At 42.8% G+C, this 16,771-nt stretch overlaps 1 protein-coding gene across 8 annotated transcripts in view; it reads right to left on the reverse strand.

Annotated features, from left to right (window-relative positions):
- Positions 1–16,771, reverse strand: part of palm2akap2 (PALM2 and AKAP2 fusion) — a 124,085-nt gene that overhangs the window by 44,226 nt on the left and 63,088 nt on the right. For all 8 annotated transcript variants that reach the window (XM_077622309.1, XM_077622313.1, XM_077622312.1 and 5 more), the window contains one exon: positions 16,558–16,631. In XM_077622309.1, the coding sequence (XP_077478435.1) occupies positions 16,558–16,631 (74 nt within the window). The remainder of the gene's footprint in view (positions 1–16,557; positions 16,632–16,771) is intronic.

Consider the following 16,771-nt stretch of genomic DNA (forward strand, 5'->3'; position numbering starts at 1 on the left):
TAGTGCTATCTAGCTGCATGCCTTAAGCACTTTGCATTGGTGTACTCTGAGAGCAGCGTTGTGCTAATCACCTGTCTATTTCAGGAAACCTGCTCATAAGCCTGCAAAATTTAGATAGAGGAAGGAGGCTCCACACGGGATGAAAACAACAGTTTGTAAGCCAGCAAGTCTGAGCTGCAGATTTCCCTGTTCATTCAACTTGAACTGCCGATTCATTTCCTGCTGATTTCCCAACTACGCATGCTTCCATACGTTGGCGAGAACACATTATCATAGAAGATAGTTGTATTTTCAAATGTAACACTATTCTATGAATCTCATCTGATTTTCTGAATCACTTTATCCTCATGAGAGTCGTGGGGGGTGCCGGAGCCACTCCCAGCTGTCTCTGGGCCAAAGGTAGGGGACACACTGAATCGGTGGCCAGCCGATCGCAGGGCACAAGGAGACGGACAACCATGCCCACTTACACCCATACCTAGGGGCAATTTAAAGTGTCCAATCAGCCTACCATGCTACCAGTTTTTGTAATGTGGGAGAAAACCAGAGTACCTGGGGGAAACCCACGCAGGCCCAGGGAGAACATGCAAACTCCACAAAGGTGGACCGACCTGGACTTGAACCCAGGACCCCAGAGCTGTGAGGCCGACGCACTAACCACTCACGCCGGGCCGCACAGTCAATGAATAGAAATATATTATATTCCGTGTGAAGAAAACAGCTGCTGTCATATTTCATTGGCCACACTATGACATGTAACCTCATGACTGCATAGCGTGACCTATAACCTTAGGCTAACTCTTAATCCTAACATGGAGGAGAAACGTCTAGAAAGTAAGTCCTACAAGTATGCCCGTTAACAAATTTTAGTGGGCGATATATTGCCTCATAAATGATTGCCGATATGCGAAAATATTGTCAAATTTTTAAAAATCAATTTAACCACTAATGCAACATTATACTTTTTCAAATGCAATATATGGTAATTCTTAAATAAAACACAAAAACTCCATAAGTCCCAGCCCGAAGGCTGAGCGGTTAGCACGTTGGCCTTACAGTTCTGGGGCTCAGGGTTCAAATTCAGGTCGTTCCACCTGTGTGGAGTTTGCATGTTCTCCTGTGTGGGTTTTCTCTGGGTAGTCTGGTTTCCTCCCACATCAATCAGATTTTTCATAATAGCTGTCACTTGAAAGTTATTTGACTGTAGAATCTGAAATATGTGAGAGTAACTGAAGACATACCTGTCAACCTCGGCCAATTGCTCCCCTTATTACTGATTGCACTTCCCAGAGCTGTCAACATTTGTCCACGCCATTTAAGGAGTACCCTTGTCCCATTTCAGGGGTTTTATGTTTCCATCAGGAGTGAGTGTGATTTGCGCAAAATCGGTATAAAATGTAAAAAAAAAGTAACGCAAGACAATTTAAGTCAAACTATTATTATATCATGCTCGGATGATTCACAATGCACTCGTGTTACCAAATTCATCCGGTTTACAGTGCAGTTGAATCAAATGCATAAGATGGCGGAGGCCAAAGCGATGGTCTGAATTTCGAGGCATTTAAATGGGAAATTTGGCACTTTTCCGAAATGGTTGCTTCCAAAAAATGTTGGTGACAGTTTTTTGGATTTCCGAAGTGTAGGGAAGTTTTCAGGAGTCGTGGAGTTTGCGTTACATGTCCGGAGCAAACCTCTAAAATTCCAGAGAAGTTGGCAGCTCTGAATTCCCTTTATTAAGCGACAATAAACCGTACAAATCCAACGGGGCACATATTTACTCACATAGGGTGCACTTAAAAGTCTAAAAAAAATCCCAAAGTGGACATAGTGCCCAATTAGTCGGTGCACCTTTTGTATGCACTAAATTCAAGATTCTGTAGAAGTTGTTGTAGGACACTGACAACCTGACTGTGTGGGTACATTGCTTGCACGAAAAGGTGGACGTGTGAAAGAGGAATGTGCATACGCATTCCAAGCTTACAGCATGACAATATTAGCAGTAGACCATGACGTTTTTGTCTGCTACCAGTGACCAAGACGATCTCTGCTAACTGTAAGCTATACACTTGATTATCCAGCATACTCTCTTTTCCCCTCACGTGGCCTTAGTTGTAAACTTTTTTTATGTTTCACCTTAACCACAACGATTGTGTTTCGGAGAAGACAACTATTAACTCATACTACATAGAAAGCTAAAATGGCTACTACATTGTCTTTCACTGTTAGTCTCAATATAGCAATGCTAATGTGCCACATGCCACACTGTGCAATGAAGATGTTTTTTAATTTTGCATGTCTGAATTTTTGTTCTGTTATCGAGGACCAATAAACATATAAATGTAATAAGAATGAACCGCCTTGTGGCGAAGAGGTTTACTCGTCTGACTTTAGTAAAGGCAGGCGTAGGCTCGATTCCCGCTGGTGGGGGTATGATTGTGAGAGCAGATGGTCATTTGTCTCTGTGTGCCATACGGCTGACTGGTGACCATTCTAGGGTGTAGCACTGCCTTTTGAAGCCGTGAATATTGAAGCCGCAAAGTGGTGAAGTATCACAGTAATCCTTTTGCTTTCATGCTCTGCGTTAGCCGCTCTAGTGATAACCATGCTGAAAATAGCTGTTTGTTCCCTACCATCTCCTTCATCTACTGAACGTTGGTCGTCATGTCGCAGCAGCGCCCCGTTCTTTGTGGTGTTCGGGTGGTGAACTTGCAGTTTAAATTTATTTTAAAAAAAAATTCTGCGGTATATATAAAAAAAAGTTCATAAAAATGTCTAAATCTACCCTGAAATTCGCAGCCGGAAGACAGATAGAAAATGGTGGAAGTCAGGGTACCGCTTCATCTCTCAGCACCGAAAGAATGAATATACAATAGAGCAGGGGTCTCAAACTTGCGGCCCGCGGGCCAACTGCGGCCCTCGGGACGATAATTTGCGGCCCCCGTCTTAATATGAAAGATTAATGTTCGTGCGGCCCGGAAAATTGATATGAATGACACTTGTGTTCGGAGCAATGTTCCCTCTAAGCTGCGCGCGTGCGCAATTGCGCACTACTCTCGTCTTCTCTGCGCAGTAGCAATCATATGGCGCGCAGTAAAAAAAAAAATCGATTTTTTTTTTTTTAATTTTTTTTTTTTACCCCTTTCCCCATGATGGCGCCGTTTAAGTGGCAGTCAGTGGCAGTAGCTCTGTGCACTCATGTTTTTCGTGTTTTACAGCATGTTTTACATGAAAAATTAGAGGGAACATTGACATGCACCTGCTTGTGGCAGGTGTGATACTGGTGTGCCCATAGCAAGCAATGATGATGTCGTGACCGGATGATTCGCCTAAAGACGTTTCACCGACGGCCGTTTGACAGACGGACAGGTCGTACTAGTATTTGTTAGTTTAATGATTAAATACAAATAATAGTATTTGTATTTAATCATTAAACGCTGTTTTCAGCTGGATTTGACCGAATTTGAGAGCATTTTGAGCCGTTTGGCGAATGGACGTCTATAGACGTTTTTTTGCCTCCATCGCGATATCATCCAGTATTTGTATTTAATCATTAAATGCTGTTTTAGGATGGATTTGACCCGATTGCTGTCATTTTACGGCTCGGTTCTGCTACATCTGCCTGCCCAAGAGTGCTTATTCCCGGACTGCCATGCCCGCCCAAGAGTGCTTATTCCCGGGCTGCCATTAATGGTAGACGAACATTGATTTTTACTATAATTTGGACAACACCGGCGGCGGGCCAGATTAAAAATCCTAACGGGCCGTATATGGCCCGCGGGCCGAGGTTGAAAAACTTGTACACACACGATCCGGCGGGGCGAGCGTGCAAATCCCGTTTCGGCAAAACCTCCATTCGGCCGAATGAACGTTCGGTGGAACGTCCATTCGGCGACCTGCCCGTCTGTCAAACGTCCGTCGGCGAAACGTCTTTAGGCGAATCATCCGAGTACCGATGATGTCGCTCACACTGGTACTCAGTGCGCTCAGGGAGGTTGTCTTTCTGCTCAGACCAACAAAAAATTAGAGGGAACTTTGGTTCGGAGCTGAATGAACCAATCACGGTGAGGTATACGGCTCTGGAGGGCGGGACATCGGCCGGGCTGTCCAGTGCCTCGCTCACTCACTCATTCATTCCTCCAATCAGCTGGGCGGAGGAAAAGCCGTGAGGCCGATCACTCCTCCGCTGCTCTCAGCATAGAACTGAATGAGGCGCTATTATCCGTGATCCAGCCTGTGTCAGTGTCTGTAGCCATCTCCGCGATTGAAACGGAGAGCGAAAGTGCACATGCGCCACAAACCCGCGCGACTGAATGTGAAAGATCAACCCGAGACTCATTCCAAGTGGAAAAACATATTACAGAGCCCCAGAGATGTCTCTTTCAAAGCCTGCCGTGAAGAGAAAGGTCGGTGATGAGCACAGACAGTTTCAAGAAAAGTGGGGAGTGCAATATTTCTTTGTTGAACACAGGGGCACCCCGACGTGTCTCAATTACACTGAAAAAGTTGCGGTGCACAAGGAATACAATTTGAAACGTAATTGTACTACGAGACATGCTGAGGAGTACGAAACATACCAGGGAGATCAGAGAGCCAACCAGGTTGCCAGTCTTAAAACACGTCTTCTGAGGCAACAGGATTTCTTAAAGAAGGCTACCAAAGACAGTAATGCAGCAGTCAAAGCTAGCTACGCCGTTTGTGAGTTGATTGATCCTGTGCTAAGTGATCCCAAATGGCTCATGGACTTGGCTTTTCTTGTTGATATCACACATAAGCTTAATGTACTGAACAAGAAGCTACAAGGCAAGGGGCAACTTGTCAGTGCTGCCTATGACAACGTGAGAGTATTCTGCACTAAACTTGTGTTATGGAAAGCCCAGCTCTCTCAGACAAACCTTTGCCATTTCCCAGCATGCAAGGCTCTCGTGGATGCAGGCACACCATTCAGTGGTGAGAAGTATGTTGAGGCCATTTCGAAGCTACAGGAGGAATTTGATCACAGATTTGCAGACTTCAAGACACACAAAGCCACATTTCAAATTTTTGCGGACCCCTTCTCCTTTGATGTGCAAGATGCCCCTCCTGAGCTTCAAATGGAGCTCATTGACCTGCAGTGCAACTCTGCACTCAAAGCCAAGTTCAGGGAGGTGAGTGGAGAAGCAGACAAGCTTGGGCAATTTTTGAGAGAGTTGACCCCCAGCTTCCCTGAACTTTCCCGAAGGTTCAAGCGGACCATGTGCCTTTTTGGGAGCACATACTTGTGTGAGAAGCTCTTCTCCATCTTGAACTTCAATAAGTCCAAGTACAGGTCCAGACTTACTGATGAGCATCTTCAAGCTCTACTGAGGGTCTCCACTGCTTCCCCCCTCAAGCCAAATGTGACTATGTGAGAAGAAGCGCTGCCAGGTCTCTAGCAGCAAGGAGTAGGCAAGAGAAGCCGTGTTCAGAATATTTCATGTTCAATGTTCCATTCAAGTTCAGAAAGTTAAAGGTTAAAGAGCTGTTAATACAGACATTTGAAACGGGATAAAAATAATTCATTTTCTCTACTTAGCCAGCCAGTGTATATCTACTGTATGCTCATTAGTATTATTTGGTTTTGTATTACTGATTGATTTATTTTTTATTCATCTTTAAGTTAATTTATTTAATTCATTATTTTTTATTAAAAAATAAAGATATTTGATAACGTTGGAATGTTTTATCAGTGCTTTTCTTATGGAAATCCTGATGCGGCCCAGTCTCACCCAGACTCGGCCTCTAGCGGCCCCCAGGTAAATTGAGTTCGAGACCCCTGCAATAGAGGGAGAATGGGCGCGCCAAATATTTTATTTACAGTGCCTAATTGCATTGCATCTTGCCATTTCCTCTGTTGTCGTGAGTGAATTTTGCATTGCACACATCACCTCTGGAAAAAGACTATTTTTTTTGAGACACCGTTGAAAGTGGTAAATATTGACGTTCCTTGACATGCTAAAGGAGTCGCTCGTCATTGCGAAATAAATGAATCTACACTGTGGCGTTCTTTTGTACATAATTCAGCTAGTAGGAACAATATTAATGTTAATGGGTTCCACCGTGCGGTTAAAATGGAGACACAGGAAGTGAACGCACTTCCCCTCTGGAGATACACGCATGTTGTGGCGATCTGTATGCTGCTACTTTTTCAATAGTTTGCAAAAACTAAATATTTCAATTAATGCAAAAACATCATCAATAACAGTTTGATTTTAAATTGTCATAAATTACTATTTTTTACATTTTATATCGATTTTGTGTGAATCGCTCTCACTCCGGATAAACTCCGGTAATGGGACAAGGGTACTCCTGAAATGGGGTCGACAGAGGTTCTGCAACACACTGCATGGGGCCACTCAGAAGGAGACTGATGACAACATTGACGGCTGATCAAGCCATTGAATTTGGCAATCGTATAGGCGCAAAAACATGTACAGTGGTACCTCGTCATACGACCGTTCGTCATACGGAATGCTCGTCTTACGGGGGAAATTTCGATCGAATAATTCGCCCGTGATGCGGTCAAAATTTCATGATGCGACCAAGCCAGGTCGCCATGGCATTTTTTTGTTTTTGCATCTCTTTCGTGTAAAAAATATGTCTACGAGCACTGGTGGGCGGACTTTGCATTTCCACACGCGTTTTCCCCCCACTTGGTCTACATTTACATACCAGGTAAACAATACGTATTACAATGGATCGGCAAAGTTTTGCTAAGAAAAGGCGACCGTTGACAATGGACATGAAACGCGAAATAATTGAAAAACATGAGCGTGGGGTACGTGTTACCGAGCTCGCTCGGCAATACGAGAGGAATACGTCAACCATATCCTCCATCCTTAAGCAGAGGGACGCAATTAAGGAGAAGAGGCCGACCAAAGGACTATCTATCATTTCCCACCGGCGCAGTGACATTCACGACGAGATGGAGAACCTTCTTTTATTGTGGATAAAAGATAAACAATTAGCAGGAGATAGCCTGGCCGAGTCTACCATTTGTGAAAAAGCCAGCCGAATTTACATAGATTTGATATCAACGAAAGGAGAGCCTTCAACAACTTCACAAACATTTAAAGCGAGTCATGGCTGGTTCGAAACATTTAAAAAACGATCTGGAATACACTCTGTAATCCGACACGGAGAAGCGGCGAGTTGCAATTCGAAAGCTGTGGTGGAATTTATTAAGACATTTGCCTTGATTATCCCCCAGGAAAATTACACCCCCCAGCAAGTTTTCAACTGCGATGAAACTGGTCTTTTTTGGAAAAAATGCCCAGGCGGACAGGATTTAATCGACCTACAGGAGCGTGAACATTTGTTGCCGGAACTTAGTAGCGAGGAGGCGTTGGAATAGGCGGCTACAAAAGATATCAAAAACATGCTCGCGAAGTGGCAAGAGGTTTCGGATTTTATTGAAAAGACTCACCCTGACAAACTGGCAAGTGGTCGCGCATCATCGTATTATGATGACATTTGTATTCGACATTATCGAAATATTTTGAAGGGTAGACAAAAACAAACAACGCTTGATGCGTTTGTTTTGAAGACTTCCGCGGAGCGGCCAGGTGGTGTCAACCCGTAGAACTAAGTAAGGTAAAAAAGATTACAACTAATTTAGAATTTAGTTTTGTTTGAAGTTACATTAAAGGTTGAGTGTCTGTTTTTTTAGTTATCCAAGTTAATTTAAATTTGTTTGTTCGTTTAAGAGTGCAATGTTGCCGTGGAGAAAGTCACCCCGCCTCCGTGTGTGTTGTTCTCTTCCCTCCGCGAAATGTGTCTAATTTTACTCCTATTAAACACATTATTACTATCAAACCACTCGTTATTTATTACTTTGTTAATAGATGGTGAATTATAAGAAATAAAACATGTTTTCCAATCCAATATCCTGTTTTTGGTGTTTTCTTCAGATAGTTGGAACGAATTAATTTGTTTCCCATTCATTTCAATGGGAAACTTTACCTCGAGTTACGAGAAACTTGTCATACGAGCTCAGTCCCGGAACGGATTAAGATCGTATGTCGAGGTACCACTGTAGTATGGTATGTAGTAATAGTAGGGCTGATCCTATTTCGTGGTTTTTGGATTATCGCAGCCATGTCTGGTCAACATTATCCGCAAAAAACGAGGGATTAGTGTATATCCTTTTCCAATGCATTGACTCTCCGACTTGTTCACTGTTTGTGCATGCTTGTGTTTGCAATTTTCTTTGTATTAAAACAAAGACTTCTCCAGCACAGCACACCGATATGAGGGGGATAGCGTGTGGACAATAGTGGGCGACTGGCCGTTGTGTGATGGCGACCACCACAAAATCTGTTTGAATGGTTTCATTTCCTTCCTCCCTTATGTTCTGAAATGCCATTCAATACAAATGAATTTATGGACATCTCGTCTCATCTAATTTTCTGAAACGCTTTATCCTCCTTAGGGTCGCTGGGGTGTTGGAGCCTATCCCAGCTGACTCCAGGGCATAGGCGGGGGACACCCTGAATTGGTGGCCAGCTAATCGCAGAACACAAGGAGACAAACAACCATTCACGCTCACACTCTACCGAGGGGCATTTTAGAGTGTCCAATTAGCCTAGCATGCATGTCTTTGGAATCTGAGGAAACCAGAGTAGCCAGAGAAAACCCACACAGGCTCGGAGAGAACATGCAAACTCCACACAGGTGCATCGACCTGGATTTGAACACAGGTCTACCACTGTGAGGCCGACGCGCTAACCACTCATCCACCAGTCCGCCCTTAGATGAACACCTAGAAACCGAAATTAAAAGTTCCACCATAATGGTGAATATTTTTGTTAGGTGATAAATAAAATAAAATAAAAGAGTAGTATTGGGTACTTTCAGCCACAGATCTAATCTAACGAAAATAGAGAGCATCTTAATGCTGTGGACCGACTTTGATTAGATCATATTAGATAATGCATGTTTTCTAATAAATTCATTATTGACTTTACTTTTAAAGTGTGATAAAATAAAGAATGTACAATCTAAAATCTGTGACAGGTCATCATGACAGTTGTTCCTCTTTATCTCGGATTATGTTGTGATGACGTGTGGAATGTGATAAGAATCTGGAACAGGAAACAACGAAGGAAAAAGTACATCCTCGGAAAAAGAGTGCCAAATGATGAGAACGACTGAGCAACTTAAAATTAAAAAACTGAACACAACTTTGTTTCCCTTGAAGGCCTCTCACATTCTTTCTGATAAGCTACCCACCTTGTAATTCTGTTCTTACCAGCTGGTAGTACTGGTAGTTTTGTGGAAGTGTTCCCTTTTAACTCGAAGTGTAGTACAAAAAAAAACGTCACAAACTATCAATCCCACAATATCAATGCCATTTAAAGAGTGATTGCAAGTCCTTCCTGGAATGCGGCCAGTGAAGGCACATCAACAGATTGGCCTTTGAAAGGTGAAAGGCCAGCCAGCTGTTAATGTCAACAACACTTGAAGCTGTGTGAGTCCAAGCAGACTTCCTCCCTGCATCCTCCACAACACACCTCCCCACCCCATTAACGCAAATGAGCAGCTGCTCGTTAAATCGAGGGCTTAAATGTTGTTGTGACTGCTATGCTTCAATTAGTGGCACCCTTTATTGGAAATACAGCAATACCTCGACACACGAGTGCACCGACATACCAGCAATTTGAGATACGAGTAAAATTTAGAGCAAATATTTATCTTGAGATACGAGACACATTTTGATATACGAGCATACAGCGGACGCGAGAGGCTGCTCATAAGAACATCATGGGCACTCTCTCTCCCCGCAACTCCCTCGTGTAATGTCTCTACGAGCACTGGGCGGAGCGTTGCATTTTTTCAGTGTTTTTTCCCCCTTAGTCAGTGCAGAATGGCGGAGCTTGATCGCTAAAATTAGAGGAGCATACTACTTATCGTTGGCAAGTGGTCGTGCGTTATCCTATTGTGAGGACATTTGTGTGCATCATTTTCAGAATATTTTGAAGAGAAGACAAAAGCAAACAACCCTCAATAGGTTTCTTTTAGCTGCAGTTGAAAGTCAGGGTGGAGGCGGGGCAAATAGAGCCAACCTGGGAGAAGAAAGGTATACAAATTTAAAACACAATTAGAATTAAGTTTAGTGTAAGGTTAGATTAAACTTATTTTTGAGTGTGTCTGTATCGTAATTCAAGTTCATTTAAATTTGTTTACGTTATGTTACGAGCGCGTTGCCGTGCAAAAAGTCTCTCTCACTCTCTCTCTCCCTTTCGCGAAATCCATCTAATTTTAGTACTATTAAACAACATCACCACTAGTTATTTGTTACTCTGTTAATAGACGGTGAATTAGAACAAATAAAAATGTTTTTCCAACCCAATATCCTGTTTTTGGTGTTTTTTCAGAGGGTTGGAACTAATTAATTTGTTTTTAGTTCATTTCTATGTGAAACGTTCATTTGAGATACGAGTAAATCGACATACGAGCTCAGTCCCGGAACCCGTAAACACACAGAGACACACCAGCACCAACACAGATTTAAACTCACAAATGAATATCGACTTCAAATATCGGATTTACCACACCATCTGCAAGAACCAAGAGTGCAATACTGAGGCCACCAAACCGGACCACTCAACACCAGGGCTGTGTCTCGATATTCTGTTCATAAAAGTTATGAACAGGATCAGTAACATAGGGCAGCCTTGGCGTACACACAAACAACAGTCAGGAAGCTCCCCCTCCTGCCCAAGGCTGGAGGGATGCTACCCTCTGGTCTACCGCGGCGGAATCGGTCCGGAAAAACCCATTTCGGGCGATCACTAACATTAAATCATGGTCATGATAGGGGCACATTGGCTAGTCACTATTGTGCTTTCTTATGGAATGGATACAAAGAACTAAGATAAAGAACTAGTTACCTGGAACTCAATACCAATTACCATGCATGAACTCTTTGCCAATCATCTTAAAGCCTGGCTGTTAGACGAACAAAATTGTGATTACAATGCTGCCTAGAACTGTGCTACTTGTGAATGTGTGTGTATGTCTCATCATTTATCTTCAACTTGCACAAAGGACTAAAGTTGGAAAATAGCCTTCTGGAATAAACTTAAATATTTTAGGATAAACGTTCATTAATATGTATGTCTCCATTAATATGTACTGTCCCTTTATTAAATAAATCAAACTCAAAGTAGAGATAAGTGTAAATGTTCCAGCTTGCAAATTATTCAACTAAATGCTAAGGGTCAATATTTGTTTTTAACAAAAATTCAAAGATCTTATGCTTGATTTTATGTTCATTTATTCATTCATTTTCTGAACCGCATTGTCCTCACTATGGTTGTGGGGGGTGCTGAAGCCTATCCCAGCTGACTTTTGGCCAGAGGAAGGGGGACACCCTGAATCGATGGCCAGCCGATCACAGGGCACGACAAGACGGACAACCCTTCACTCTCACACTCATACTTAGGGGCAATTTACAGTGTCCAATCGGCCTACCATGTCTCTTTTGGCAATGTGGGAGGAAATCGGGGTACCCGGAGAAAACCTATACAGGCCCAGGGCGAACATGCAAACTCCAAACAGGTAGACTGACCTGGGATTAAACCCAAGACCCCAGAAATGTGAGGCCGGCGCGCTAAGCACTCATCTCCCGGGCCGCCGCAATCAATATTTAAAAATGAAAAACGATCATCGACTAATCATCCAAATGAGTGATGTTCACTATTCAATTTTCGGATCAGACTAAAAGGGGATGCAGAGAGTAAGGAGGACACTGCTGTGAGGTTTTCTGTCCATTGACCTCTTCTTTCTGCTCTCCAGGGCTGCAGTCCTGTGTCCTTCACCCATTTAAGTCAGTCAATGTCATTGCAGGTTTGTTCTATTTGATACACGCACCTTGTTCTGCTAACAGCCTGGTGCTGTTCATGTTTATGCATTTAAGCGCTTACACTGTCCTGTAGCAGAGCTCCAGTACAAGCTTTGGTGATATTCGCTTAGAGGAGAGGACTCATGCTAAGGCAAACAATGAGCGGAATTCAATAACAGTGACGTAAATTTACCTACTGGCTGTGACGTCTTCTTTCTCCTTTGTCTTGTTTTGTCTCACTAATGTTCTAAAATGCAGTAGAAAAGTGCAACGTTTAACTCCAACGGCTGCGGATAATCCGCTAGTGGTCTGTCCAGCGCTGGCGGTGACACGCGCCAGTTTTGAGCATTCGCCTCTTCTCTTTTTCACTGCTCCCATATTTGCTCACCCTCCCTCCACTGTTGCTTGCTCGCTCACTCTCCCAGCACGTGTCCTGAATAATGCAGTTGGCGGGAGTGTGTGCGATGCCCTTCCAGAGACAATCAAAGCACTAGCGCCAGGCAAGCACAATGGGCGCCGACCCCGAGCGCATCAGGTTACCTCTGTTGAGGGACTTCCTTTCATTTATTGGGTTTCACAACGTATTCTGTACGTGGGCCCATAGTCAATACAGTCTTGAGCCCCCTCAACCAGCCACCCCCCTCCGATCCCCAGTCCACATGGAAATGGGCAATGCATTCTGTTTCCATATGTAATGTAAATAATTAAATTTGCCACGCTTTTGAAATGTGTTATCATTTCATCCAATCATTTCATTTTCTGGAATGTGAAATAACTGATCTCAGAGGGGAACAAGACGGCCTACAGAGATTAGGTCCTTAGACACAGCAAGTGGTACGCTCTCAAACACTTGGCGCTGAACATTTCCAAAACCAGAAAACTCAACCTGGACTTCCGACGGATATATAAAGGGCGAATGTGTGGAGCAAATGGGGACTTTCAAATTCCTGGGGGTCCATATCTCTGTTGATCTCACTTGGACAGCAAACACCACAGGATTTGTCAAGAGGGCGCAGCAGAGGCTACATTTCCTAAGAGTACGCAGGAAAGAGCAACTAAACACTAACCTGCTGGTGACCTTCTACCGGTCAGACTTTGAAAGCATACTGACCTACGCTGTGTCAGTGTGGGACTCAAGCTGCACAGAAGAAGACAGGAAAAGACTGCAGTGGTGATACACACACCCCAAAAGATCATCAACTGCCCCCTACCTACCCTGTCCAGCATCTACAAATCCCGGTGCCTTAGAAGGGCAGAGAGCATCATAACCACCACTTCAACCTGATGTCCTCTGGAAGGCGCTACAGAGCCTTAACAACCAAGACAAACAGACTCAAGGACAGTTTCTACCCAAGAGCTGTCATCATACTCAACTCGAGTTCAGCACCTAGGACCTAATCAAGACTTATGTCTAGCCACTTTGTCACTATGTACCACATACCCATGTTGACTACTGCTTATACTACTTATTAACATACCCATGTTGACTACTGCTTATACTAGTTAATATGTTGACCACTTATTCATTTACAAGCAGGTTAGCAAGTTTAGAACCAAAAGACAGTTGCTGCACTATAAAAAAAATATCTTTTGAAAAATGGGTTAGATGAGAAAGGAAAATTTCAGTTACACGCATAGCACAGCAAACGTGTATACAATTATGTACAGGTACACAGAAGCAGGAGTATGCCTTTTAGGAAAAAGTAAGGAAAACTGACAGTCAATTTCAAAAGAAAGGATGACATATTTTACCTATTCAAGCAATGTCTGGGTGTTATTTTTGTTAAAACATTGTAAACCAAAGTGAAAAATGACGAAAATAAAAACTCACAAAATAACGGTGCTGTTGCATAGTTCATGCAACTAACTTCAAGTGGAAATGACTAAGCGGAAGCAATGCAGTGGGCACTGAAGAATGTATGGAATCTGCAGAGTGTAATGCTTAAGACTACCACGAGAGAGCAGCAAGTTAACATATTTCTGGTCAGGCATACTCATCGATAATCCTTGCAAAAACTCAAAGCTTGAGCTTACAGCTTGAATTCAATCACTCGCCTAGGATCCGACAGCCATTTCTGGCCGCCATAAAAAAATGTCAACTCTCTACGATGCACGGTTTGGACAAAGGTAGCGTGAGAATGTTAACATAAAACATCCACCCATCCATAAATCACGCATTATCTATTCTATGCTCCCCGAAACACAACATTTTTTTCCTGTCGTGATGGGAAGACTCAGCGAGACATCATGGTACTGGCCACGCTGACCCAATATAGTCGTAAGGACGCCTTTCCACGTCATTTAAAAACGTCATTTTCGGAAGAATTTCCGCCACCGAGTTTCCAGGTGTACACACACAAACAAACACACCCACACATCCATCCATAAATCACGCTTTATAAAGATTATAGAATAGATAAAGCATGATTTATGGATGGGTGGATGTTTTATAACTCCCGTCACGACAGAAAAAAAAGTGTTCTGGGGAGCACCTGGAAACTCACTGGTGGAAATTCTTCTGAAAATTATGTTTTTAAATGACGTGGAAAGGCTTGAAAATATGGTACTTGTCTATACAAATTAGCATTGCTTTTCACAATCTTGCAAAATGGAAACATTTGATAGTTTCTGTACTGGCTTCTCTTACTACTATATTCTTCTTGTTTTTACTTCTTAGTTGCTGTATTGTTCCATACGCGCAAGCTATGATTAGGAGATTTATTTTTAGTAGTAATAACCCGACTGTTTCTGCTACTCAATGGCCATTTTGATGCTGTTCTTATGGAAGATTATGAAATAATGTCTGTGACCCATGGTTAATTTGCTTTGAATGTGGACTTTTAATGCTGATGGACGTGGAAGACTGGGATCGCAGGCCGGTGGAGGAAGAGAAGGAAGAACTGTGAGAAGAATCACTTCAAGTGCGGACAATCTGGTCAAAGAGGATTTGATTTTTATATTTTCTTTCTAGTTTTTTGTTACCATAATCAAGTAGATTGTACAGTGTGTTTTTTTCTTTCTTTAATTTTTACTTTATTTGACTGATAGTTACACATCTTTGCTGTGTAAACAGTGGGCCTTTTATGAATGATTTGCTATAAAAAATTAACTTATACGTTATAAATCATATTTGAGTTTGCTCACCATGAACTCACCCTGATCAAATTGATTGCTTCTATTTGATCATTGGTTTGCCTGGTCACAGTAATGTGTGACCACAGTATATGGTCCTGGTGTTTGTTCATAAACAATTTTCCCTGCGTTCTGACCGTTGTAGAGCATGTTTCAAAGAGGGACAGTATCGTAAAACCTGTCCTGACCTATGTCCCGACATCCTGTCCTGCTCTTATATTTCAGAAGGAAGTGTCATATCTTGAGCTCTCTGCCCTAACAGATCTTTAAGTTAAAACCCGCTGGTGTCTCCCCTTATCTCATCTTCTGAACCACTTTATCCTCATAAGGGTTTTGGGGGGTGATGGAGCCAATCCCAGCTGTCTCCGGGCCAGAGGCGGGGGACAGACACCCTGAATCGGTGGGCAGCCAATCGCAGGGCACGAGGAGACGGACAACCGTGCAAACTCACACCCAAACCTAGGGGCAATTTAGAGTGTCCAATCAGCCGAACATGCATGTTTTTGGAATGTGGGAGGAAATCGGAGTACCCGGAGGAAACCCATGCAGGCCCGGAGAGAACATGCAAACTCCACATAGGTGGATGTGACCTGGATTTGAAACCAGGACCCAAGAGCTGTGAGGCCGACACGCTAACCATCGCTCCACCGGGCCACCAACCACTGGTGTTTGTTTTATAAACAAACAGTTCCGGAGTCTTGCAGTTATCCAGGGGGCGGGGTATCATAAAACTCTCCTTCCACTAAGCTAGAGGGTTGGCTGAATTGATCAAACTAGCTAAAGACATTGCATGTCCTTTTAAAACTGCAACACACCCACTAATATTCAAATTAACAGCCACTTCTGTCTGCTTGAAAATGAGCTTATAAATGGGAGTCAAATGATCAGAGGTCGTCTTTTCTCTTTGCAAATAAAGGATGTTGTTTTGAGAACTGACCAAGAAGCTTCGCTATGTCTGCCCTGTCTGTGTCTTTCTATAATTTCACAGAATCCTTCAGAACAAAATTAAGAACACTAACAGCACCAAGAGCGGTCCCCCATCTTATCAGAAGAATGCTCATCTGGAAAACCAAGAGCGTTCCCCTATCTTATCGGAAGAATACTCATCTGGAAAACCAAAATCCCCACAACTCATGGACGACGGGCACAAGTTAATGGAAAAACTCAGCTCTTCACTTTGTTTTCAACTTGTATAATAATTCTTACAAGGAAGAGAACCTTGATCATTTTATTACACCTCTGCTAAGGCTAAGATTGTAATAGAATGCCCCAGCGTGCTGTTTGTGAATCCTCTGTCAAGGTAATACATTCCTTGGCTCAGAACAAGTGGCTTTTGCTGGAATTATTATATGGGAAGGGACACACATGAAACCTTGAGAAATAAGGAGTTAACAGGTGATTTAAAATGCAGTGTTCCTAGACTAGAATGCCTACTACATTCATTAGCATCCTTTGGTAAAGGGTTATAAGCCTTCCCTATCCTCAGAATCTAATGACGCCCTTGTGTGATAGAAAAAAAACAGAGCTCTTTTGGATTCCAGAATCAAATGAACAAATACACTCACCATAGCTGTGTGAGGCTGTCTGCTCTGCATTGTGGCTTGATATCCATTTTTTGTTGTACCGTTAATCCCATAGCCTGGTAAAAACAAAAAACAAATGTATATTCTGTTTATATATGGATATTTACCATTTTCTCTCATGAGTTCAGTTTCCCCAAGTCTGAATGTTTTAACTTTCAATTGGAAAATGTTATTGTTTTGTTTACACCTGAACTGT

Source organism: Stigmatopora argus, chromosome 16 (genome assembly GCF_051989625.1).
Source record: "Stigmatopora argus isolate UIUO_Sarg chromosome 16, RoL_Sarg_1.0, whole genome shotgun sequence".
Lineage (NCBI taxonomy): Eukaryota > Metazoa > Chordata > Actinopteri > Syngnathiformes > Syngnathidae > Stigmatopora > Stigmatopora argus.